The following is a 23,892-nucleotide window of genomic DNA, read 5'->3' on the forward strand; positions in this document are numbered from 1 at the left end:
CTTGTTTCGACCGCTTCTGTGTTTTGGCGGCTGCAGCTCTGGCGATAAGAACAGACTTCGGAGGGACAGGCTTTGTGAAATCCTATCAGCCGGCCATGTGAGCCCGTCAGCATCGTTACAAGAGCAAATCAAGCGTGGCCGACACTCAACTAAACAATAGACGCCTCCTCCATCCAACCTGGGAGTGAGCCAAGTAGCCGTGACACATTTCCCTTTATTTCCACATGTGTAAAGGGGAGCTTGATGTACGATTAGAGGAGATCTCTGGTCCACAACAAACGCTCTCTTCTCGCAGTCCTCTTCGCAGAACCCTGAAGTACACCTGACTCTCAGCACACTAGGCTCGTATTCAAAAGGGGTCAAAACAATGTTTGTGAGTATTCATCTTTGGCCATGCAGTGCACTAATTATCAGGTTTCCAAGGCTACTAAGTAAAACTGAAAAAAGCAGTACAATTCTATCTGTCTGAAAATAAAACGCGAGCACTCAATCCCTTTAGACGGATACACTCTGTGCTTACAACATGTTTAAACGCCTCCTGCTTTGTTCTCGAGGGGATGGAGGGTCACCATGAGAGACGTGCAGGTGAGGAAAAAGCTGTAATCTTCAACAGCTGAAACACTTTGGTGAGAAGAGAAAAGAAGAGTATGCTGGATGGTGTCAAACACAACAAACTACATCGAAGAAGCCAACTTGTTCGGGTGAAAAGTTGTTTGTCATCTAATAATTGTTAAATTCCTTTGTCAAGCAAAAAGGACCAACCATAGAAATACAATTAATCTATGAGGCAAAGCTCCTGTTATTTCATGCATTTGTAAAATGAGCTTTAAAAAAGGTCATGGAACAACGATCGATTCATTGTTTTAGCGCCAACTCATTTCAAGCATCACTTTGTCTCTCTCTAGTCACAGTCAAATCCTTTCTCCTGGACAGGTGGTTCTAAATCTCTGCAAGTGAACTGACCTCCATCTAACTTGCTTTCAACCCACCAATGTTGCCACAAAAGAACTCCTGGACTGTAAAGTCGTTCATCAAATAAGGTACATTTTCAAAAAACCGTAGACCCTTTGAGATCATGTATTCTCAATCTGGTGGCCAGAGAGTGGACCTGTGGGTGACTTTAGTTTAATTGTTCTCCTGAACAGCTGGAACAACTGAAACCATCGTTCCCTCGGATGTATTCCACTTTGGCTTCCACCTGTCAAGAAGCACTTTGGCTCACAATCCGTTGCCGTGTAGAAACAGTCGGGGCCCCGAAGACTCCACCGGCTCTGGAGGGATCTCATGGCATGTGTCGTCGCAGAGACTTAGAAGAGTTCTGCTGCTGCGCTCCGGGCCTCAAGTCTTCCAGCCACATATCAAGAAGAGCGGGATGAAGCCAAACCCCATCTGGTCACATGTCATCAAAGGCCTTTCAGGAGAAACGTTAAGCTTTGAAGGGTCCATATCAGCAGAAGGAATTTGACTGCTTGGAAGCTCTGTGGTAAATGAGTTTCAAAACACGTCCTCTTCCAAAACCTTTCCACAGCGCGGAGGCCCATCAATTTGGTGATAAATCAAGGGGTTGTACCAGGTATGGGCAAACTACGGCCCGCGGGCCGTATATGGACGTTGTGCTTTTTAATCCGGCCCGTCGAATATTGGTACAAGATTGTCCAAATTATAGTAAAAACAGCATTCATGTAGTCTTTTTCCTGCAATACACGGCATTTCAGTTGATCTCACTCCCCAGTACGAACACTCTAGTAGCCCTTATTAAAAAAATCTGTTTTTAAAGTTGTAAAATGAACTAACAGCTGAATACAAAGTTATTTTCCTCGGCATAAGGAACACGCATCAGACCCACGAGACTGAGATGTAACCTATTGGGTTCTGCCTTCCAGCTTCCTTCCCCCAGCCACTCGACGTGTGAAGAAATACAGCAAGTCACTGGACGACCTGCACGGAGAATTCTGCCGCCGGTTCTCTAATTTTGAGTCACTTCAGGTGGTGTCATGTCCCCTCCCAGGTAGCCAACGGACTCGGCTGTATTGTAGCCGAGTGTCGGCTGACCTCGATGCGGCCAAATGTGAGCCAGCCTGAGCCCATTTAATTTTGGTCAAATCTGGTCCAGATTTCGCTGTTCACAGACACGGGCAAATCCAGACTGAGATATGGCAGCCGGGTTTATCGGCAGCCAGCACTAAAGCAGGTTCTGGCCCATTGATGACTGCCGAATCTGGGCCAAATCTAACATTATAGAAATTATTTGGCCCGATTCTTCTGGTGTGTCGGGTTCGGGCCGATGCTGGCCCTGGTTATTTTTTATTGCGGCCCAGTAACGGCAGTGTATTCGGCCTGATTCTAGGACGTCATGTATCCAGAGTCTCAGTGGAATTGGCAACTGGACTGCGCCCAACGTGTTTCTTCCGGCACACCAAGTTTAAGACGGGCCTGGGCTGTCACAAGACAGAACAGCGCCGCAGGAGTTGCAATTGGAACAGATTTATCTTCAATGTCACTATCTTGGAGAAGTTCAACTTCCTTAAACTGGATGATTTTATGCTTCACTAAACATCAGGAGGATGGCACAGAGGATGCTGGTGTTGCTTGGCTCCGCCTCCGTGTGAGAAGACGTTCAGCGTGCTGAACATCCAGAAATCAGCCTCAGATCCCAGTTAACTGATGAACACCTCAGATCTGTCCTGAGAACTGCCACAACCAAAAAGACACCAAACTTTGATGCACTGGCAAACAACACTGTTCCCACTGAAATGAAATGCAAGTTACCTTTAATTTGGACCTTTAATGGCTTGTAATTTATATTAGTTCACACAAACACTCTCCATCTATCTGATACTGGCCCGGCCGTTAAAAGGTCATACTGTCGGTATACTCTGGAGGCAGGTGTTCACAGCAGCTCATGTTCATCACAGAAATGTCGAGCAGCTGAACCTTTGTTCAACATGCCGATTCAAGCGGCTTTAGACGAGGTCTTTAAGAGTCATTCCTGCATCTAGTCATTTGTTCACTTCGCCTTCCAAGGCCCAGAAGCTGCGCAGCTTCTGGGCCTTGGAAGGCGAAGTGAACAAATGACATTCTTTTTTTTCATGGCTAACATCATCCTCATCATCATCAAGAGTCCAGGCATATTTTACCATACATAGTAATACCATTTGACTTGTTGATGCATTTCAGAAAGACACAGGTTTAATGTCTGCAAACACGATTTGTTCTCCCTTTTCTTGAAAATGTAAATGTTCTTGATGGGAAACAAGAACTCTGACTTTCTGAATCTTAGTTTACAGCTTAAAGACTCATAAAAGGCCTGTTTTAAAATGGAGCAAAGGATAACAGTTATACAGACTGTATTTCAGGACTTTTCATTACTAATTAATCTGCCGATTTGTTTTATTGCTTTTTCGACTAATTGTTTATCAAAAAATATCAGACTAAAATGCATCGATGGAGTCAGAGGTCAGTTAAAAAGAGGCTCCTGGTGACAAACTAGAGTATAAAAATACTTTCAGTGTGATTTCACCAGTACACAATATGTATGTCAGGGACACTTCCATGCAAACATTGACGTGTTACGTTTCCCTCATTTCATGTTGGTATTGTGGAAAAAGCAGATGAGTCAGCATGAGAACCATGACACTCCTCACTGAAGCCAGGCTAATGGCTTTGTTCAGCCGGACGCTGACTGGATGTGAAAACATCATTGATAAGTTTTAATTAAACACCATTTTCTTGAACCAAAACATGAAACATAAAAACGAGTGGCTGCTTACATTGATAATGAAAATAAACAATAGTTGCAGCTCTAGATACAGCCGTGTAAAGACTCTCATCTTACTGCAGATGTGTCCAGCGTGCATTACTGATGTTTTTTTCTAAACGGCACAAATAGACAGATGGACATATTGCTCCTAATTAACAGAAAAAACGCCAGAGAGTTATTATTATTGGCGAGGGTGGACTATAAATCAAATGTCTGCGTGCAACCTGACTCTGTAACTATGTAATTACATGAGAAGCAACAGGAGGACTCAATGTTGGCCCGATGCCAAGCGTCAGTCTCACCCAACAAACCCCTGAACTCACAAAAGACTGAAGTGGGGTGAAAAAAAAAATCCTGAAGCAGAGGAGATTTTAATTGATCCCTTCCGGGCCAGATGCTCCATTAGGACTCCTTCAGCTCACACGGCACGATGCATGGTTGACCACAAAGACTAAAGGCCCTCCCTGCACACCGTCCGACAGGAAAGCTCACAGCCACGATAGAAGCATGGCGAAAAACCTCGGGCCTCAACCCAAAACAGCGGATCCCCATTGGCGGAAGGATTTAGAGCCGCATCAAAAACCCTGGCCCAGTCAGAAATGTGGTACTGAATTCACCCCATGTGACAACAGCTACAACCCATCTGTGCAAACCAACCAATCACAAAACAGCAGGAGGTTACGCAGAGAAAACTGTTAAAAAAAACTTTAACTGCACAGTGGTGGTGCGATTCATGTCAGATTCATTGTGCATGATCATCCCAGATCAGCTGCAGTGATTCGTCGATTATTCAACTAATCCATCAAATTGAAAAGGAATCACACCGTTTTCATAATGGCCAGCTGGGTTTTGGAAAGTCCAAATTAAAAGATCCCATTGGGCTCTGGGACGTTGCATAAGCAGAGTGTGTGTGTACGTCCTTTAGTGGTGAGGAGACTGCACGGGTTTATGATGAACAGCAATCAGCGGTCTAACCTTGGCTTTAAAGACTTTGTTTGCTTGGTGTTCCAGGCTCACGGGCTGGTTAGCAGCAGAGAGCCTGGAGGTCTGGAACCAAACAACCCCAACCTCCCGGGTCTCTGTTCCTCTTTACAGAAACCCAAATCAAGGCGCTCTCACACCCAAAAGCAGCAGCGGGCATCTGTATGTACGAAGTGGCGTTGAGAGGACACACTAAAGCAGCATTACGCATTGTACAGACACAGAACCACGCCTCTTACCTCTTTTGGGTTTGGGGAAGCTCTCGTGCAGGTGAAAAACCACTTTCTCCACGAAGTGATGGATGTTGCTCTGCTCCGGCCCCCGGACAAACACCATCCAGTCGTGGGTGAAGCCTTCCACGGTGGGTTTCTTTCTCAACTGGGCACGATGACCAAGTTCTAGTTTCACCTGAACAGCACCCTGCCAAACACAACGATGGAGGGTTACGACTCAAGATTAAGAAAAGTTGAAAATAAATAAACAGAAAGAGCCCCCAGCTGTTTGACAGAATGACAAAATAAGATCTATATTAGGCTTCCATATTTAACTAACTTTAAATGAACCCTTCACTCTCTTTGTTCAAGCGGCTCGTGACATGTAGAAGTCTTTTCGCCACGTTTACTGCTGCAGCATACAGGTACGTCCAGGACTGGTTCAACCGCACCACCCATGGAGCACTTCACATTCACTCGAACTTTGTTGACTGAAATGTGCTCCCACGGTTTCCTACCATGGGGTATGGCTGTGAAATGACATGGCATTTGAAAACAACTTAGAGAAACACTTGGAAGTTGACCTGTTATATCCCCCGTTTACGTGCCACATTATGCACCGCGTGCAACATCATGCCGAATTGAAGAATGGACTGTAGGCTTAATTGGAAATGGCCTTAATTTACGTAGAAGCGAACGCGTGTTTGTTGGGGAGGAGAAGCACACGAATACATGCCCGTCTGCGCTGCACTGGGCAGTCAGGACATAGCGGCACGTATCGGCTCAAGCTAGCTCTACGGCTGGAAAATCCTCGTAACGGAGTAAAAAGCACCAACTCCTCTGGTGTGGCAAAACAGATAAATGTGCCCAAAAAATATAGTCCATGAGACCGGGCTGGCAAGCAAAGCCTCCAGCGGGCTACTCACCGAGTTGGCCATCCTTGAGGCCCCGCGTCACTGTTATTTCATGGAGAATTGGTTTTAAATGAGAGTAGAGGTGCATTCAGTTTGCCTGTGACGGCGGACATGGTCTCTCCTGGACTGAAGTCACACTCAAGACTTTCAAAGCCTCGCCGGCTTTCAATCGCCACGCAGTACCCCGGAGAGGTTCCGCTGCGGACTTTCAAAATAAAAGACACATCGCAGTGCGGCCGTTCGGAGAATTAGGGAGGCCCACTGAGAAGTGTTATTTGGACACCCTGGACAGAGTCTTTAAAAATACTGTGGTCATGAATGCATGTTTGTGATTCTAAATATTGAATTACCAGCATTGCTGAATAAACCTGTGAGATAAAATGTGTTTTCTGGCCTTGCTATTACAATTAATGTACGTTAAATTACATTTATGACACAGAGAGGAAAATAAAGACCTTGTATCTGTGCAGAACGACTGTAATAAATTAGTTGCTTTGTATGTCATGCTCATATAAATTAGATAATATGCCACATTACAAGACCTGTTAGCATTGTCTCCCAATCAAAATGTATATGAGACTTGTTGCTGGTTTGCCATGTGTATATGCAGCAGGTAGTAACATGACTTTTCACAAAAAGTTCCTTTTGTTTTCACATGTTTATGTTTTCCCTGGTTGCTCGTCCAGTTGGCAGAGATTAATGGATACATGGATTCTTTGCATGTATATGTTTTATTGCAACTGGCCAAAAACAATTGAGTAATTACAATAAAGCATGGGTTCATTAGGCTACCTTACATTGTAAGGTAGCCTAATGAACCCTAATGAAACCTAATGTAACCTAATGAAACCTACTGTAACCTAATGAAACCTAATGTAACCTCAATGACATTATACTTGCTTGATTCTTGTTGTTCTGAGTTTGGACTCATGGTTTAATGAACTTATTGTAAGTCGCTTTGAATAAAAGCGTCAGCTAAATTATGTAATGTAATATTCAATTCAATTCAGTTCATTTTGTATAGCCCAAAATCACAAATTACAAATTTGCCTTTGCGGGCTTTACAATCTGTACACGTAAGACATCCCTGTCCCAGGAACTCATATTATTTGCATCTTGTCAAATATGTTGCATCCTTTTATTTTGACCATAACATTCTCTCGTTTCCGTTAACTCTTTGCCACAATTCGGCAAACCTAACGATCCTGCGGGTTAAAGCGCAGGCGCAGCTTGGCGTTCGGAGGAGGGCTGGTCTGCAGACAGAGCCCGAGACGGAAAGAGCCAATAAGAGAACAGCAGCCACACGGGCTTCCAATTGGCATGGGTGCGACTATCCTGTATTTATGTTGCCTTCAAGTCCCAAGGGAAAACTTGCAAAACAGGTACTTCTTTAACAGTTTATACGAGGTGTTTAAACCCTTTGAAAGCAGTCAAACGCAACGGTTAATGTCGGACTGGTGTGATTAAAAATGTTATTGTGACAACAATACATCTGACTTTCAACAAACAAAGCGGAGACAGAACTTTTCAAGCTCTTTTGATGAATATATGGCAGTTTTTATGGGAAACATTAGACATGGAAACGTAATTATGACGCCTTGCTACTTTTATTGTATTCTAATGTTTACAATTATATCCTACTCGGGTCACCCTTGAAAATGCGATCAATAGGACTAACATAATTAGATAAATTCATTAATACAATTTAAAAAAATGATGGATGCAATAATAATTACATTTAAATTATGGGCAGCCCCAATGTCTCACTCTGTATGAACATTAGAGTCCACCTTTGATGGCAGTATGATCACAGCTGTTAACACAGATTACACACTATTCTATATACACATTTATATAAACCTTAACAATACAGTAAAGTTTTGATTGTTACTCGGAGGTTATTACAACAGTATTTGCAGCGAAAGGTTATGTGCTGTGGGCGAGGGGCTCCTCGGACTCCATTCATTTTGGCCCTCGATACACGCCGTAGTTACACGCGGGTTCCCCGGTTCGCAGGATGCTCGATGAATGAGGTAAAGTTATGGCAGCAACATGCACAACTTTGGTTAGTTTTAAACCGACAGACCCACGTGGCCCTCAGTCCGCTGCAGGAGGGACGGCAGTCCGCCGGCGTCATTGTTACGAATGCTCGGTCAGCGGACTCTCTCCAGCTGTTGTGTTTATGACCCGATTGTAGCTCATATTAGCCGGTTCAGCTAGCTATAAGTTAATGTACTAGCCGCTGTGTTGTATTCCGTTTTATTATAACTACGTAGTAGCTTTTTGCCTCACAAAGGTTTATTCTGAAGCCCCTACGTGGCTGGTTATGTACGACACGTCGCCAGCATCCGACCACAACAGTAAAGAGCCCGTTGACACATCACTCATCTTTATTTTCACACAATATTGTAACGCACAAAACACTACTGGACGCATCTTCTGACAAAGCAGAACGGGTCCTTTAATTCAGCACACATATGATCTACCGAACGGCATGTTAAAAATAATAAACAAAAAGAAGCACAAACTAACTGGCTGCTCAAATGCACCACTGACGTGCGGCTACACCTGCTGGACGGTGGTGTAAAGTAACTAGGGCTGAGTACTGCGTCACGTGGGATGGAGTGAGAGTGATGTTGATCATTACACTTTACGTAACAGCGATACGTCCCGCAGGACTGAACAAAGTGGTGCATTGTTTATGGCTTTCTGTTAGTACTTTATGTCTTCAGATGACATGTACAGCTCTTTGGTAAAATGACTGCTGATTGCATACAACTCTTAAAGACTATTTAGTGCGCCATAGAAACAAGAATTGCTCTCAGTCAGCGATGAGAACTTGATATTTAACACCTTTTTATAAAATGTTAAAGACAGTGAAAGTTACCCATCATAAAGCCCACAGTAGCATCCTTAAATAACGTGTTTTGACGGTAAACAATCCAAATCCCTCCAATAATTAATTAACTTAAAAATGGAAAAGCAGCAAATCTTCTTCACATTCCATTTTGAGCAGCTGCAACCAGAGGGTGGGAGCATTTTTGCTAAATAAATGATTTAAAATGCCTCATTAATTACTATGACTGTTGAATACAATAACTGACTTATTGTTTCATGGCCAAATTAAAATGCTTGCCCAACCCTAATAAGATGCCTCTAATGAAGTGATGATTAACTCATCAAAACTAGCTTTCGCCCAAACACTTTGATTCACACAATCGACTGTGTTTCTATTGTTTGATACCACATGAGGCCTTCCAACATGGACGTGAAAGAGTGTGTGTTGTGCCACCTGAAAAGCCCATCAGAAGTCCCACGTGCCTGTCCGGCCTGTGCGGTCTGCAGCGGCCAGCGTCACACAGTAAAGCCTCAGTGGTGTCATTTCTAAAGCACTGTTGGCTCAACACTGTCCACGCATTGTCCTCCCTTCTATCGCTAATGCAGACCTAGCAGTACAGGCCAGCCCATATTGTTTTTCTCTAAGGTACATATGTGGTAGAAACCACCGGAACAGTTTGATGTACAAACTGTTTTTCTTTCTTGGTTTAGCTGACCATCGACTTGTCTTTAAATTAGAGAAGAAGCCAGCTCCTTCTAAATTATAGCTGTCACCCAAACCATGACAAGAGATGATTGAGTCGTTCTAATTAGTTTCACTGCAAATTAAACCTTTCACACACACTCCTGTCAAACTCCTCACACTCGTTTTAAAGAGTGTTTAGCTAAAGTATGATAGGAACACATGCAGATATTCGATTCAATTATAAGCAGCATCGTTGTCCACAAACATTGATCAATATTGCCTCAATCGTCAGCGTAGTTGTGCAGCAGTACTCACCTGCCTATGTGTCAGTGGGAGCAAGTGGAGAGCGAGCAGGAGCAGGGTGCAGGAAAGTACAGCAAAGCAGGCTGGCTTATCAGTGAGATAACAGCAGGGGGGTGGGTTGGGTGTGTTTGGGGAGGGGGTTGTAGAGGTCAGGCCCATGAGGCTCGTGTTCCCTGTCTTTATAGTCATGTTAAACCATATATCGGTTTACAGATAATGAACGGAGAAAAAGAGTTGGTGGGAAAGGCGCTCAAATGTTCCCAGTTAGGACTTAAAAGCTGTAATGTATGCTGCTGTCTGACCTGAAGTTATGTGTACTTCATATTTGTACATATTTGTTGCCTTTTTTCTCCACAGATATTTCAAATATACCCTTTAAAACCACTTATGATGTGGAAAAGGACAACATTTTACTGATCATACAACATCCAGCACAGGTCTTGGCACAGACACCAGACTGTGACTTAAAAATACAATATATACTATATATGTTGTTTAACTAAAGAACACAGTTCTTTAGTTAAACTAGTTTTCAGAACTCGTCGTCTTTGGAAATCAGATTTGTGGTTAACTTAAAGATAGTTTTTGATACCCAGCAGAACCACAAACGTGTATTTCCATAGCCAGCCCTATTCATAAGCTGATATCTGAAATATTGACGTGTAAAAGTACACCTGCTGGAGAGCAGCTGTGGGCTGCGGCCTCCGACAGCTGGCGGTCAGCACCTGTACAGCGTATCGCCCGGCCCCCATGACACAACCCGAGATGGGCCACTCGTGGGTTGGTGAGCGCAGCGGTAAACTGATGACTTGTGAATAATTGAATGCAAAATGATGTGGTGGCTACGGGCCAATCATTTAATAACGCATGGCCCCCGGATCGGCTTTCAAAGGGGCCGGGCCCCTGAATACCTCCAAGCAGTGCGTCGCCCTGCCATCGGTTCTGTTTCAAAGGCCGACTTCAACACCACCGATATGTGATATTCCTCAGTTCCTTTGGCATTCTCACACTGTTAACTGTGACTTACTCTGATGGAGTTTCCTTCTGCTCTCTTAGGCTTGACCCACAGATATGACGGAGAGTTTGAAGATCCGCTTTGACTTCGCCAGCCCCGTCATACGAGCCCAGGTAAGCCATGACTCGTCACGCTGGACGGCAACCAATGACAGTAGCAGCTGCCACATGCGGGCTGAACGTTGGCAGGGGAGGAGTTCAGCTCACCTGCCGGCATGCCAGATAGCTTCTCCTTGTTGAGGAAACGCTATCTTTAAAAATCTATTCCAGATTAAAGCTACATGATATATTCCATATTCCTACTGTCTGGTATCGTCTTCATTTCTTTTCTTTGCATATCCATCCTCTCATCTCACAAATAACTACATTACCCAGGATGCTCCACGATCATTGTAATGAAAACTCGCCGTGCCGATGTTCTTGTCATGTCGGCCAATGAGTGAGCTAGGCCAGTCATCCGACCAATGGGAGGCAACAAGGAACGGGCCGCTCACCTTTCAGACCAACAGAAGGGGATTGTTTGGTACTGAAAAGAGAGAGTGGAAGAGAACCAATGGAGCGATCTCTCTCAAAAGGCCTGCTGTGTGTCTTCCAGGCGGTGAGACATCTTGTAGCTGCGGTGCTCAAAGAGATCGGAGTGAATGGGCAAATCACACAGTCCTCCACCCAGGTGAGTCACTGACATGGCTTCGTTACTGCCGTATGTGTATGTACTGTTTCAATAGGATGTGTGGGTGTGATATAACTAAGTAGGGTTCAATAGAAACTGTGAACCAGCGAGCAGTCGTTGAAAGAAAGATGACTATTTGATTGGAGCGGTGGGGATGTGTTGGAACCATGAGATGGTTTCACTGGTTGGAGTTTCTGCCCATTTGAGGAGCATCACGACCACTGGAAGCAGTATCACCCGATACTTCTATTCATGTGTTTATTATTCAACTATTCTGAACAACATTGAAGAAGAATATTAAAACGTATTCCACTCTAAATTTGGTTGAGGCCTTTGTAGCAGTGCGTAGAGGAATTGTCTTGCGTGTCATCCGATCGGCACTTCTGACCCAATCAGAGCACGGCTCTGTGCGTCCGCGACTAATCTCGCATTCTGCCGCAGCACACTGTGGGAGGTTGTGGGTGACCTCTCATGGTTGCGGTGACTCTCACTTCCTTGAAACACCTTACCTGTTTGTTACTGCTGTTGCCGGCCTGCTGACTCACCCACGACCGCTAACTGGCTCCCGGGCCGCCCGTGATGACCCTGCTGAGTGCATCGCCGACCCCCAACCGCTACTGTGGGACCAGAGACACAGTGGGAGGAAACCGCTTGCACACTGTTCTGGTATTGGATGGTGTCTTCAGCTAACGGAACTAGCAGTGCACACAGTGCCTCTCTATTAGTCTGGTTCCAACGCGTTACAGCACTGGTTGTATTCATTTAATCACACACTGAACTCTACTGAGAGCACCTTTCTAGTTTGAAATTCATATTTCCAAATCTGAATATAGTCTAAATAGTATGTCTGGACAGTAAATACCTTCTTTAACATTGTTTAACAGGGTGAGCGTCTTATTTCATGAGACCTTTGAAGCTGAATCTGGATCCAGATCTTGACTTGTGTGTTGTTGCTAGGGCCCGGCGCTGGAGGCCCTGTGGCAGCAGTGCTGCAGCGACTGTGCCCTGGTGCGGTCGGCCTGCTGCGACGCCCTCGTGCTGCTGGTGGACCAAGGTCACGCAGACCTGCACTACGTCCTCAACAGTGTCCTCAACCTCCTGCCCTCGGCCAGGTACACAACACACACTCCGGGACAGCGTCCAATCCCAGATGTTAAAGTAGAGCGTTACTTAATCTGACATTGCGTGGGTTTTCATTTGACCTATCGTGTGTTCTCTGCCATTCTTGTACCTCCCTGTGACACTTCTGTCAATAGTATTAAGATTATACTCACCAAGTTTAATCCTGAGTTCTGAGTCATCACTTAAGGTGGGACTTGATCTCTCCATGTTTGACTTGTGTTTCTGAAGCAGGCAGCCAAATAGTGATACATCAGAATGTTCCTTAAGTAGAACACTTGCCAGATGCTGTGATGTCCTCAGCATTCACAGCCTATAAATGCATCAGAATTCAAGGTTTTGCTAATACCCTGAGTCATTATATATAAATACAGTATATATATTTTAGGTTGATGTGTACATGTCATCTCTCGCTGTGGTTTGTAGCAGTGGTTAAGATGCACCTTTTTGTCAACTTAAGCCTTGATCTACCTTCAGAAACCTGTTCTCAAACTGTTGTGGAGGCATGTGATCAAACGTGGTTCAAGTCATTTACTTCATGGGAAAAAAGATTTATTTTCAAAAATCAAATAAGCTTCATATAGGAGTCAGAGAATATCTCTGATTGAGGGATTGCCTCCACACGGCTCTCAACATGGAGGGGGCTGAGCTGTGCTAACAGTGCAGACAACGGCAACAGCGCTGCTTTATACCAGGCTGATGGGAACTGCACCTTATTCACATTATTCAACATTATGCAACATTGGCTTCGACATTCTCTTAATTATTGAATCCAGGGATGATGCTCACAGATCGCAGTTGGCTCCAATAATCAGGCAAATGCGTGATAACTGAACACACACAAATCAGTTGATATTGATCTTCTCAACTCTCATGAAGCAGAGCAGATGTTTTGGCTTCTTGTGTGGAGAGTCTTTCTTGGTTATTCTCTGTGTGCTGTTTGTGACCCGTGATCAGAAATGTCCAGGGGCTGATGAAGGTCATCGGACGGCTGCTCCAGATGCAGGCCGACCGGAGAGACGGAGACGTGTTCTTCACCTGCCCTTACTCCATCAGGTCCGTCTTTCTCACACACACACAATACACAGCATGCATAGTGTTAAAACATGTGTCTCTATGTCTTGATCTTGTGTAATCGATGATACCATCAGGGTTATAGTCACAGACTTGGAGGATCTATTTCATATGGAGCATAGGATTCATAGGACTGTAGGTTCAAACAGCAAATCAGGCCGCTCCTGTCTGCCTCCTATTGATGTTCTCTGGTCACATCAAGACAGAAGAGATTATAGAATTAATGTTATCATCCAGTTTATTAAGATGTTGGCATCGAAAGAGTTTGTAGTGCGAGCAGTATTGACCAATCACGTTTGAGCAGGCTTTGGCTGAATGCAGGTAAACGCAAGTGAGGTGGAACGCACTGGTGGAAATGTTAGCCGGGAACCCAGCGACTCTGGCTCAGTGGTGAGCAGGGTCCTCCTTCTATCAGAGGATCGGTGGTTCGATCCCCGGCTCCGCGAGGCCACATCGATGTGTCCCTGGGCAAGACACTGAACCCCAAAATGTCTCCTGTAGCTGTTCTACTGTGTGTGAATGTTAGTTACTGCTGATGGACAGGTGGAACCTTAGCTCCTCCCATCAGTGTGTGAATGTTAGTTACTGCTGATGGACAGGTGGAACCTTAGCTCCTCCCATCAGTGTGTGAATGTTAGTTACTGCTGATGGACAGGTGGAACCTTAGCTCCTCCCATCAGTGTATGAATGTTAGTTACTGCTGATGTGCAGGTGGAACCTTAGCTCCTCCCATCAGTGTGTGAATGTTAGTTACTGCTGATGTACAGGTGGAACCTTAGCTCCTCCCATCAGTGTGTGAATGTTAGTTACTGCTGATGGACAGGTGGAACCTTAGCTCCTCCCATCAGTGTGTGAATGTTAGTTACTGCTGATGGACAGGTGGAACCTTAGCTCCTCCCATCAGTGTATGAATGTTAGTTACTGCTGATGGACAGGTGGAACCTTAGCTCCTCCCATCAGTGTGTGAATGTTAGTTACTCCTGATGGACAGGTGGAACCTTAGCTCCTCCCATCAGTGTGTGAATGTTAGTTACTCCTGATGGACAGGTGGAACCTTAGCTCCTCCCATCAGTGTGAGAATGTTCCCAGAGAGTTATTGTCACTAGGCCGATAGCCGATTGTGTTATTCTTATTAATACCATTAAAAAATCTGCTGTGACTAAGATCAATGAGCACTTATCATCCACATTTTGGGTGCAGTTTGGTTTAGTTGCTGCCTGATTGTCTTGCTGCTTGTGTGTCAAACTTTGGCATTTTCACAATTTTCTGAAATCTCAGTGGAAGGTCAAGCTTACTTGGACGCTTTTGATAAGAGGAAGGTCTTGATTTGATAATGCTGACGAAACAGTTCCTATTCAGAGGAGGACCAGTCCTCTGTGGTTCAGGTCCGTCAAACCGGTTGAATGTCCCCAGGCAAATATAGTGTTGTGCTGTATAGGGAAGTTCCTCCTCCTCCCCATCCTCCTCCCCCCCCCCCCCCCCCCCTCCTCCTCCTCCTCCTCTCCTCCTCCTCCTCCTCCTCCTCCCCCCCCCCCCCCCCCTCCTCCTCCTCCTCCCCCTCCTCCCCCCCCTCCTCCCCCTCCATTCTTAGACCTGCTCCTCTGCCAGGACCCTGGGGCCTCCTTAATCAGTTACAGCGGGCGATAAAAAGACTGTGGCGCTTTGTCGTTTCTTTTCTTTTTCCTTCATGACTCCCTTCCTCCCTCCCGCTCTCCATGTACCTCACTCCCTCTTAACCTCTCTTTCTCCACATCGCTATCCCTCCTCTCCTCCTCTCCTCTTTCCCATTGTCCTCTTCTGTCTCTTTCCGTCTTCGTCGCTGCCTCAGCTGTCTGCGTCTGTCTGGCGTCCGGCACCTCCCCGGTGGGAAGATGAATGTGCTGGGGGCAGCAGGGTGGCGCCGTTGGCCCGTCGGTCTGGCCCTCCATTGGTCGTCGGGCCTGGCACCGCTGGGCAACTTTAAGTGCTGCAGGATTAATGGAGGATGCACACTGGCGTCCATTGTTGACCGTCTGCTCGCCGCTGCCTTGTGCAATCTGCCACAGAGACTCTGAGCCACTTCGCCCCAGCAGGATCAGGGAGGGTTCAGGGCTCTTGTCCGCCACACCACCCTGTTCCTTATGGGATGCCTGGCTGTAGTGTAGTCTGTCCTGGATGTCCCCTGCAGGCTTTCTGCCTGCTCCGGTAATACGCAGTATGAGTCTGTGTTACACTCACATTCAGGGGTGGTGATCAATAGCAATCGTAGGCTGAACAGACGGAGAAAAGGTCACAGACGTAAAGTGGACTAATCTGAGATCATCACAGTAGCTAGTTAGTTATCAGAGAACTGAGAAGCAGTGTTCTGATTGATAAACCCACTTGTCAGTGCTCTGGTGGACAACGACGATGTAACTGTGATCCTGTTTCTAAATGACAGATCACTTGTAATTATTCTCACTTTGGGCTCCAGACATGAGTCGGGTCCATCACAGTTAGTGAGTGGAGTAGATGCATATATAATATAGTGAATAGCCTTTATGCACTGGAAATGAAAACATCTGTGTAATGACATAACTAACACACACAATACAAAAATAGATCAAATACATATCTGATAATGGTAAATGGTAAATGAAGTTCTGCCCAAAGTTGACTCGTATCTCATGAGTTCGTGGTTTCAAATTATTATTATTTGTTTTTTTCCTACAAATACCTGCCCAAAATCAATCCAGTTTTACTTTCCCCTTTTATTATTAGCGGTTATCAAATAACAACAAAGACTAACTTGAATTGGCATGTTTCATCTTTATTGAACCAAACTCCTGTTTCCTGGATCTTTGAAATGCCCCTACACTCGGTCTTTACCTGCCACCGATTCATTCTTTATTCTAGTAGATTCACGAGCCCCACATGGAGTTTTACTTTCCCAGCATGCAGGCGATCCTCTCTGCTATCTTTAATGTCTGTTAATGACAATCATCTTAAATCTAGGAGTATTGATGGGCAGTTTACAGTTCTCTCTTCTCGGCCAGTAGGATGTGTAGGACTACCTCCGGATGCACCTTGATGTGATGCTGTCTGTTCCAATGGCATGGTGTGTCAGCAACATGGTGTCCATTCATTTGTAATGTCTCAACCTTAGAAGTGCTTCATCACTAATCCCTCTCAGGGACATTATATTTTCTCACTTCATTACACAGGAAGTATTCACATGAACAACAACGATCATAAAGCACTATAACTACAACCACAGTTAACATTGAATTCTGAAAACGGATTAATCAAAATAAAATGGATTCTGTATTATTTGAGTTAACATTCAGACTTTCTCTACTCCCACAAGCTTTTCTTTTGATCCTGTCAGTCCTGTCTTCAGCCTCTGTTCTTCATTCTCATCTTCTTGTCTCTCATGTCTCGTCTTATTTCACTGAATAAAAAGTGATTCAAGTGAATAAAAGATGACGTTTGGTAATACTAGTGCCACTATGATACCTGTGCCTTGGTACTGACGCTAAATGTACACTAGAGGAAACATCAGCATGCTTTTCTAGAGGACAAGTCTATTTCTCTAAAGGAAGTGGAGCTTCCTGGCCTCAGCTGTGCATGTTTGGACTGCTGCCAGACACCAAACTGTTGAGAGATGAGAAGTGGGTTTATTGGTACCTTGTGAGGAAAATGTCATGTAGTATCTCTTAAAGATAGCTTCAAGAGGAAAGGGATTTCTGAGGGCTGATGTTTTGGTGACGTTTGCCTGCCGTGATGCTTTCCGATGGTAAATGAGGCAAACCCAGACTTCCCCACAGAGGTCGGTGGAAGCGGCGGACGTTCCCCAGGAAGCGGAGCATTCCAGCTCGTACCTGGCCCATCAGTCTGCCAGCACTCTGATTCACTGGTGAACTTGGAGTTGAACTAAAAGGAGGAGGGTCTCTGCCTCCACTTCCTGCCGCTCCCTTTGTGCGGCCGCTGAAAGTGCTGTGGGAGGCTGATGGATGGGAGCCGTGTTGAGGAGACAGACTCAGGGAACCCGAGGAGGGGAGCAGAGATGCTCGGACAGATTAGAGCATGTAGAGGAGGAGGGGGGCGCTGAAGTCCATGTCGGGGCCTCGCTCCAGTCTGCCACATGCACAGACATGCTCTGTCACTTCCTTCCTCCACTTAGATATGTGATGGATGGAAGGCGTGGGTTAAGTGCTGTTGAGTTGACCTCCGGCCTGTCTGTGGGCTTCACCTTGGATTTGACCCCAGTGTTTTGTCTGGACTTAATGGGTTTGCCAATCCAAGAGTAATGGAGGCAGTGTGCTGTTTGCACTCACAGGACGGGACAGGTGGAGGACGGGGAACTCGGTACCAAGAACCTTGAGGCTTTAAACTGCTATTTTACTACCAATTACAAGCAGAATATATCGTTTGAATATGAGAGATGGAGCTGATCAAGGCATATTTAATATGGACCTCTCAGTATGAGATGAAAATCAAAAGGTATATGTATGGATGGATGTATATGAGAAGAAACGATTTGGCTGCACCGGTGAGCGAATGCGACTTCAGACACTGAGGTTGGCTCAACCCTCATGTTGGGTTAAAGCTCTCTCTGCAGACGGTTTCAGTGTTGGGCCGGTTGTCAGGAGAAGAAACGGCCGGCAGCTTCACAGAGAATGGATCATGGACCCTGACAGCACCATGAATTACGCGTCTCGAGGTTGTAAACATGCCCATACAGCTGAGTGCAAAAAGGTGGATTTCAGTCTTTGCAGGTGTTTTGAGAATTACACGGTTCCTTTTTGTCTTATTTTACATTACATTACTTCAGCTGACGCTTTTATCCAAAGCGACTTACATTCACACACCGTAGAACAGCTGCGGGGAGCAATTCAGGGTTAAGTGTCTTGCTCAAGGACACATTGACATGGGCTAGCAGAGCCGGGGACCGCAGATCCTCTGATTGAAGGACGGACCTGCTAACCACACGGTCGCCCTATTATTTGTGCGAAGGTCCTTTTGTGAGACGGCTTCTCTCTGGTTGACTATTTTCAGGGGTCACATTCTCCAGTTAAGGTCTGTCATATCTGTAATTTACGTTGCTAAATGTAAGGGATAAATGTAATGGTTTGGTTTAGGCTTGTGTAAGATACGGCCTTTGAGATGGCCGTCTCCAGCTGCTGTTTGTCATACCTGAACACCCTGGAGCACAGCTCTACGTCACTGCAGTGGGCCAGAAGCTGAACCAGCAGAACATCGTTTTCATGGTGTCGGGAAATGAATTCCAACTATGGCTGTGCAGACAAAAGGAAGTGATTGTGAAACTAAATCAAATGCTTTGGAAAATAGTAAGAACTAAGCAGCATTGTAAAGTCTGTGCTCCAACATGCAAACCACAGAAAAAGCACAAATAGTAATGGTGACTCCCTCTAGCACGTCACATCTGCGTCGTGAACTCTGCTGCTGTTGTCTTGCAGGAGCAGCCCTCACCCATTCATCACCGCGCTGGAGAACCGCGTGGACTGCTGGGCCACTCTGCTGCTGGAGATTGATGACTTCATCGGGCAGGCTGCTGACAGGTTAGCACGGCGGCCACAGAGGCCTTGAACCCTCCATCCAATCAGCCCCCCCGCCCCCCATGCTGCATGAATTATAAAGCCATCTGTGGCGAGCACCCCATCCCGTGACTCATCTCACCACGTCAGCTGTTAATACGACGATGACAGATGACACACACACACACACACACACACACACACACACACACACACACACACACACACACAGCTTTCTGTTCAGCTTTCTGACATGGGATGTTTCCGTTTCACACCTGGTGTGGAACTTGTGTATCTGCAGAAGTGAACCAGCCTATGTCACCATGCTGGCCCCCTTCCTGCGGTACCTGTACTGTGAGCCTCAGAGGCAACCCCAGCACGCCCTCCTTCGGCACAGACTCCTCAGGGTGCTGGTGCCCAGACACCCGGGGGCTGGATCCATCCTTCAGGACCAGGAACACACCTCCCCAGTCTCTGACAGCCTGCTGCGCTGCCTCTGTGAGCTGGTGCCACACATGCAGGTGACTCACTGATTCTAGGCCACATAGCATTAGAGGTCAGCGTCATATTGAATATTGCATTGAATTTAAAGGGTGACCATGTGACTTTGAAAAGAAGGAACAGCGAATGACAAGCAGTTGAAAACACTCCTTTGATCACTTCAGTACAATCTGTGATGTTGCTCCTGACAGCCTCCTGTGTGACCAGTAGCGTAGCGTAGCGTAGCTAATGTTAGCTAGCAGCGTGGCTAATGTTAGCCAGCTGTCACTCACATCCCTGTGAGGCCCGTAGCGTTCAAACGACGCCCCACTGTGTGTTAGCTGGTCACAGACACGTCGGCCCCCTTTTCAAATGAAGTTTAAGTCACATCTTGTTCTTACACCTCCTTGTAATGTTAAACAAAATGTAAAGTAGATACAAATAATGTATGAAGTATATTAAAAGTAATCACAACTCATTAGGTTCAATAGCTAAAAATGAGCTAATCATGAACAATTACTTCTCCCTTTAAGGTTGTATGTAGATTATGAACATTAATATAACATCAATCAACTATCATCTCAGTAACGATGGAGTCATTTCTATCTGTGAGATTTGATTTTAGAGGAAGTATCAAAAGCAGACACGGGGGCATACAGCAGAGACATTTTTATACTTATGGCGCCGCCATAATAAGTTGAAAGATGATCTGATCTCACAAAAACAATACCCCCCCCCAAAAAAACAGATGTCGCGTGACAGAGTGAATCTCTGCGTTGTGCAGCATCTTCTTGTGAAGTCGTTGTCAGTTTGGCTTCCCTCAGTGGTCCTGTCTGTGCTGACAGGTGGACAGCGTGGAGGCCGTGCTGGAGCTGTGTGGGTTCGCCGACGCTCTGCTTGAGGGTCTCGACCCGGCCCGCGAGGAGCGCTGGAGGGCCGAGAGAGGCGGGCTGCTTCTGCAGCTGCTGTGCGCCTGCCAGCGCTGCCTGGAGTTAAACGCAGACTGCCGCCCTCTTCTCGGCGTGCTGCGGCGGCTGCTGCCTGCCGGCCAACAGGTGACGCGGCAACACGGCTATGTACAAGTCCATCATCTGGAGCTCGTCTAACCGTCACCGTTTATGCATGCAGGCGCTGCCATTGGACGAGCTGCTGATGGGCGTGGCCATACTCCTGTTAGAGGTCCCTGCAGCGCAGCAGACCAGCCTGCTCAGTCTGGGTAAAACCCGCCTTCGATGCATCTGGTTAAAGTGCAGTTGTAACAGGTGCTTCTCCATAGTCGGTGGATAGCACCTACAGTGGATCATGTCACTATGTTCAGAATACTTTCACCTCTTTCCCTTGCTGTCTTCAAAGCCACCAGACACTCTGGAAGAACACGCTCTACCGCTGCCTCCATCTGTCAGCTAGTGTCATCGTGTGACTGGTGAACCAAACATGACCTTTTCAATCACCAGTCGCACCATGACACCGATGGAGGCAGCAGCAGAGCAGCCACTCCGTGTTCTTCGTGGTAAAATGACGGATGACTGGAGCTACTGAGGTTAATACACTGATTAGTACTTCATAACATTCAATCTATTCCTTTAAAGTCTAAACTGGTTGACTGGGAATGCTTCACTACAGTATGACAACGTATAAGGGTTCATGTTTTGTATCAGATCAAAAATGGATGGACAGATGCAATAGATGTCATGTGTACAGAATGAACAGAGTTACATAAACACATTACATGAATATGACAGAATGTATAGTATAATTCATACATTGTCTCTATTAATCTCATAATTAGTGCCAGAATACATGTTTGTTTTCCATCCAGGAAATAATGAAGGAATCACAATCGCCTACAAACCATTTACATTTAAATGGATGAATTGTAGCAAATAAAGTGTGATTTATTCATACTTTGTGATTTACAAAACTACCATACTCTTTCCTTGCCACATAATTTCCCAAGATGGCATGTTCAATCCCCCACTGCTGCTGTGTTGTTAATTCCATCTCTCCCACTTTACAACCTCATTTGCTGGTATGGATTCTTTAACCTTCATGGAGATTTGTTCTCCTCTCCCTCTCTCGGTCACACAGCTCTGAGTTTAGTCCCTGAGCGGGCCGAGCTGGCGCCCTGGTTGAGCCCAGTCCTGGTTCTTCCTGTGCTGCAGCTGCTGTCCTGCTCGGAGCTCACAGAGCCGCTGGCCGACCGGCGGACGCACAGCCTCAACCAGGACCTGGCCCACCGGCTGCTCCTCCGCATCAGCAGAGAGACGGAGAAACCCAGACAGGTAACCGTCACAGGCGGAGAAGCAGCCTGTAAAGGAAGCTCTTTCTAAACATTTGAGCTCGTTCTATCCGACTGTTTCATACCTGGTACATGAGCGGTGTTCTCATAGAACTCCATCCGCTGTGGTTGTAAGTCTGCGTTTTTAGGCTTTTCTTTTTACGAGAAACTGCAGGAAGCCCTCTCTCATTTACGCAAGCTTCACAGCAGAGTGTTCAGGCCCAGGAACAACAGAACATGTCATCTGTCAATCACTGCTGAAAGTACAGAACACAATGAAAAAACCATACTTTCATATCCAGTGCAATAGAAACAGAGCTCTATAGGGACAGAGCAGCTCTATCGGCTGCGATTGAAGTCTTCATATTACAGGAAATGGCACTGATGTCACCCCCCACATTGAACTATGACTAGGCGCCCATGCTCACATCTACAGACAGCCTCTCATCATGTTCAACTTATTCGATCGCATGAAAAGTGAAGACATGAAATGCAGCGAGAGACGGAAGAAGAAACAAACGCTCCACAGCTGACCAATCAGCACGCTTCTGATGATCCTCAAGGATCGTTTTTACTCCCTTTCAATGATACCAATAAAGATAAGCGTTCAATTTGAAGGTCCATTTTGACTGAAAAGGAGACGCTGGTAATTCCAACTGGACCTGAACACCTGTACAATGAAAAAGATTACATGCAATTCTCTTTCCAGTCTAACACACAGTAAGTTAGCGAGGAAGAAATTCTTCTTCTTTTTCAGTTGTTGCTCAGTATATTTATTTCTCTGTTTTTTCATATATTTGAGCATGTAACAGATAGACGTTTCTTCCCCTCCCTTCTTCCACTCAGTCGGGCCCACCGTTGGCTCTTCCACTCAGCTCCTGGTACAGCGAGCTGAGCGCGGCTCTGTCGTCGCTGCGTAAAGTGGCAGACGACCCGGCGGCCGCAGCCGACTGGCTGCTGTCGGTCAGCGCGGCCCTGTCGTCCAACCACAGCCGGCTCGGCTCCCTGGCCCTCATCGTGACCCACCTCATCATCACGGGGCGGGAAGACGTGTGCCAGCTGGCCCTGAAAGCCAGCCAGGCCCTGGCCTCAGCCGACCCCTGCCAGGTAGAACCAGTCCAAACTCAAGTATTCACATTTCACCTCAAGGCAAGAGTAAAGCTCGCTCTGCCTTCTTTTAGTGAAGGAGACACGTCCCCAGTTGATTACTTACAATCATTTTTTGTATTGCAAGTTTGATCAAAATGTATGTTTTAAACATGCAATGTTTGCATTTTCTTATTAATGATGTGCTAATTTGCATACATTACCAGAACATTGGATAAAGTCAGGTTCAGATTTCACTTTTGAACCATATTAGAGTTAAAGGTTTTCACCATGAATCTTTCCCCTTTTATTTTTTCAACGTTATGTTTAAATATACAAATTAGGTATTAACACATTTGTGGTGATTTTAGGAGAAATCTACACCCAAATAGACAAAGTAATAGAATAAACACCTCTTCCCATTTGTCTGGAACAAGACAGTTAATAATACAACCTGCAGATGTTAAAGCTTACTATTAAAGGGACGGAATATGCCCATTGTGCCGCTAGAAGTCTTTTATTTTGAAATGTCTGTGCAGGAAGTCTTGTTATCAACTGTCCAAAAACAGCTAAATGGAAGGGACGTGAGAGTTTGCATTGACTGGAGAACAGGTGAAAGTAGAAATCAAGGCCTGTTTCCACACAGCGCTGGTTCTCTCTGCATCTATTTAGAGAGACCTCTTAGAATCACCAACCACATCCCAAATGTAATCAGCAATTCAATGAAGCCAGGCTGTCTTCTTGCAACTTGATTGTCCTAATCGGTTGTAAAAATGGAAAGCAATAGCGTAAATGTTCAGAAAAGGTTTGTTGGCTACTGGATTGTCTGCAGTCGCATGAAGAGAGCGGTTTAAAGTGACAGAGCGCCTCCCCCCATGGCCCTCTGGGACTGTAAATGGAGTCACTAGCTCCAGAAGATGATGTGAAATATCACACGGCGTTATGGGCTGCTCATTACTGGG

The 23,892-nt window shown here is 45.7% G+C and overlaps 2 protein-coding genes across 5 annotated transcripts in view; one reads left to right on the plus strand and one right to left on the minus strand.

Moving 5' to 3' along the window:
* Window positions 1–9,770, minus strand: part of mllt3 (MLLT3 super elongation complex subunit) — a 52,892-nt gene extending 43,122 nt beyond the window's left edge. The window contains exons 1-2 of one of the 2 annotated variants that reach the window (XM_034556586.1): window positions 9,706–9,770; window positions 4,981–5,161 (exon numbers count right to left, since the gene is read on the minus strand). In XM_034556586.1, the coding sequence (XP_034412477.1) occupies window positions 4,981–5,077 (97 nt within the window). In that variant the 5' untranslated portion in view covers window positions 5,078–5,161; window positions 9,706–9,770. Of the gene's footprint in view, window positions 1–4,980; window positions 5,162–5,879; window positions 5,994–9,705 lie in introns of those variants that run through there. The other variant, XM_034556585.1, reaches the window with a different exon arrangement.
* focad (focadhesin) overlaps window positions 7,140–23,892 on the plus strand; it is a 39,075-nt gene continuing 22,322 nt past the window's right edge. The window contains exons 1-11 of one of the 3 annotated variants that reach the window (XM_034556583.1): window positions 7,140–7,249; window positions 10,750–10,821; window positions 11,303–11,377; window positions 12,335–12,489; window positions 13,454–13,552; window positions 19,009–19,110; window positions 19,388–19,607; window positions 20,412–20,621; window positions 20,695–20,782; window positions 21,655–21,848; window positions 22,691–22,951. In XM_034556583.1, the coding sequence (XP_034412474.1) occupies window positions 10,765–10,821; window positions 11,303–11,377; window positions 12,335–12,489; window positions 13,454–13,552; window positions 19,009–19,110; window positions 19,388–19,607; window positions 20,412–20,621; window positions 20,695–20,782; window positions 21,655–21,848; window positions 22,691–22,951 (1,461 nt within the window). In that variant the 5' untranslated portion in view covers window positions 7,140–7,249; window positions 10,750–10,764. The other 2 variants (XM_034556582.1, XM_034556584.1) reach the window with 2 other exon arrangements.

The sequence above is a fragment of the Cyclopterus lumpus genome, chromosome 18, assembly GCF_009769545.1.
Source record: "Cyclopterus lumpus isolate fCycLum1 chromosome 18, fCycLum1.pri, whole genome shotgun sequence".
NCBI classification, from domain to species: Eukaryota; Metazoa; Chordata; class Actinopteri; order Perciformes; family Cyclopteridae; genus Cyclopterus; species Cyclopterus lumpus.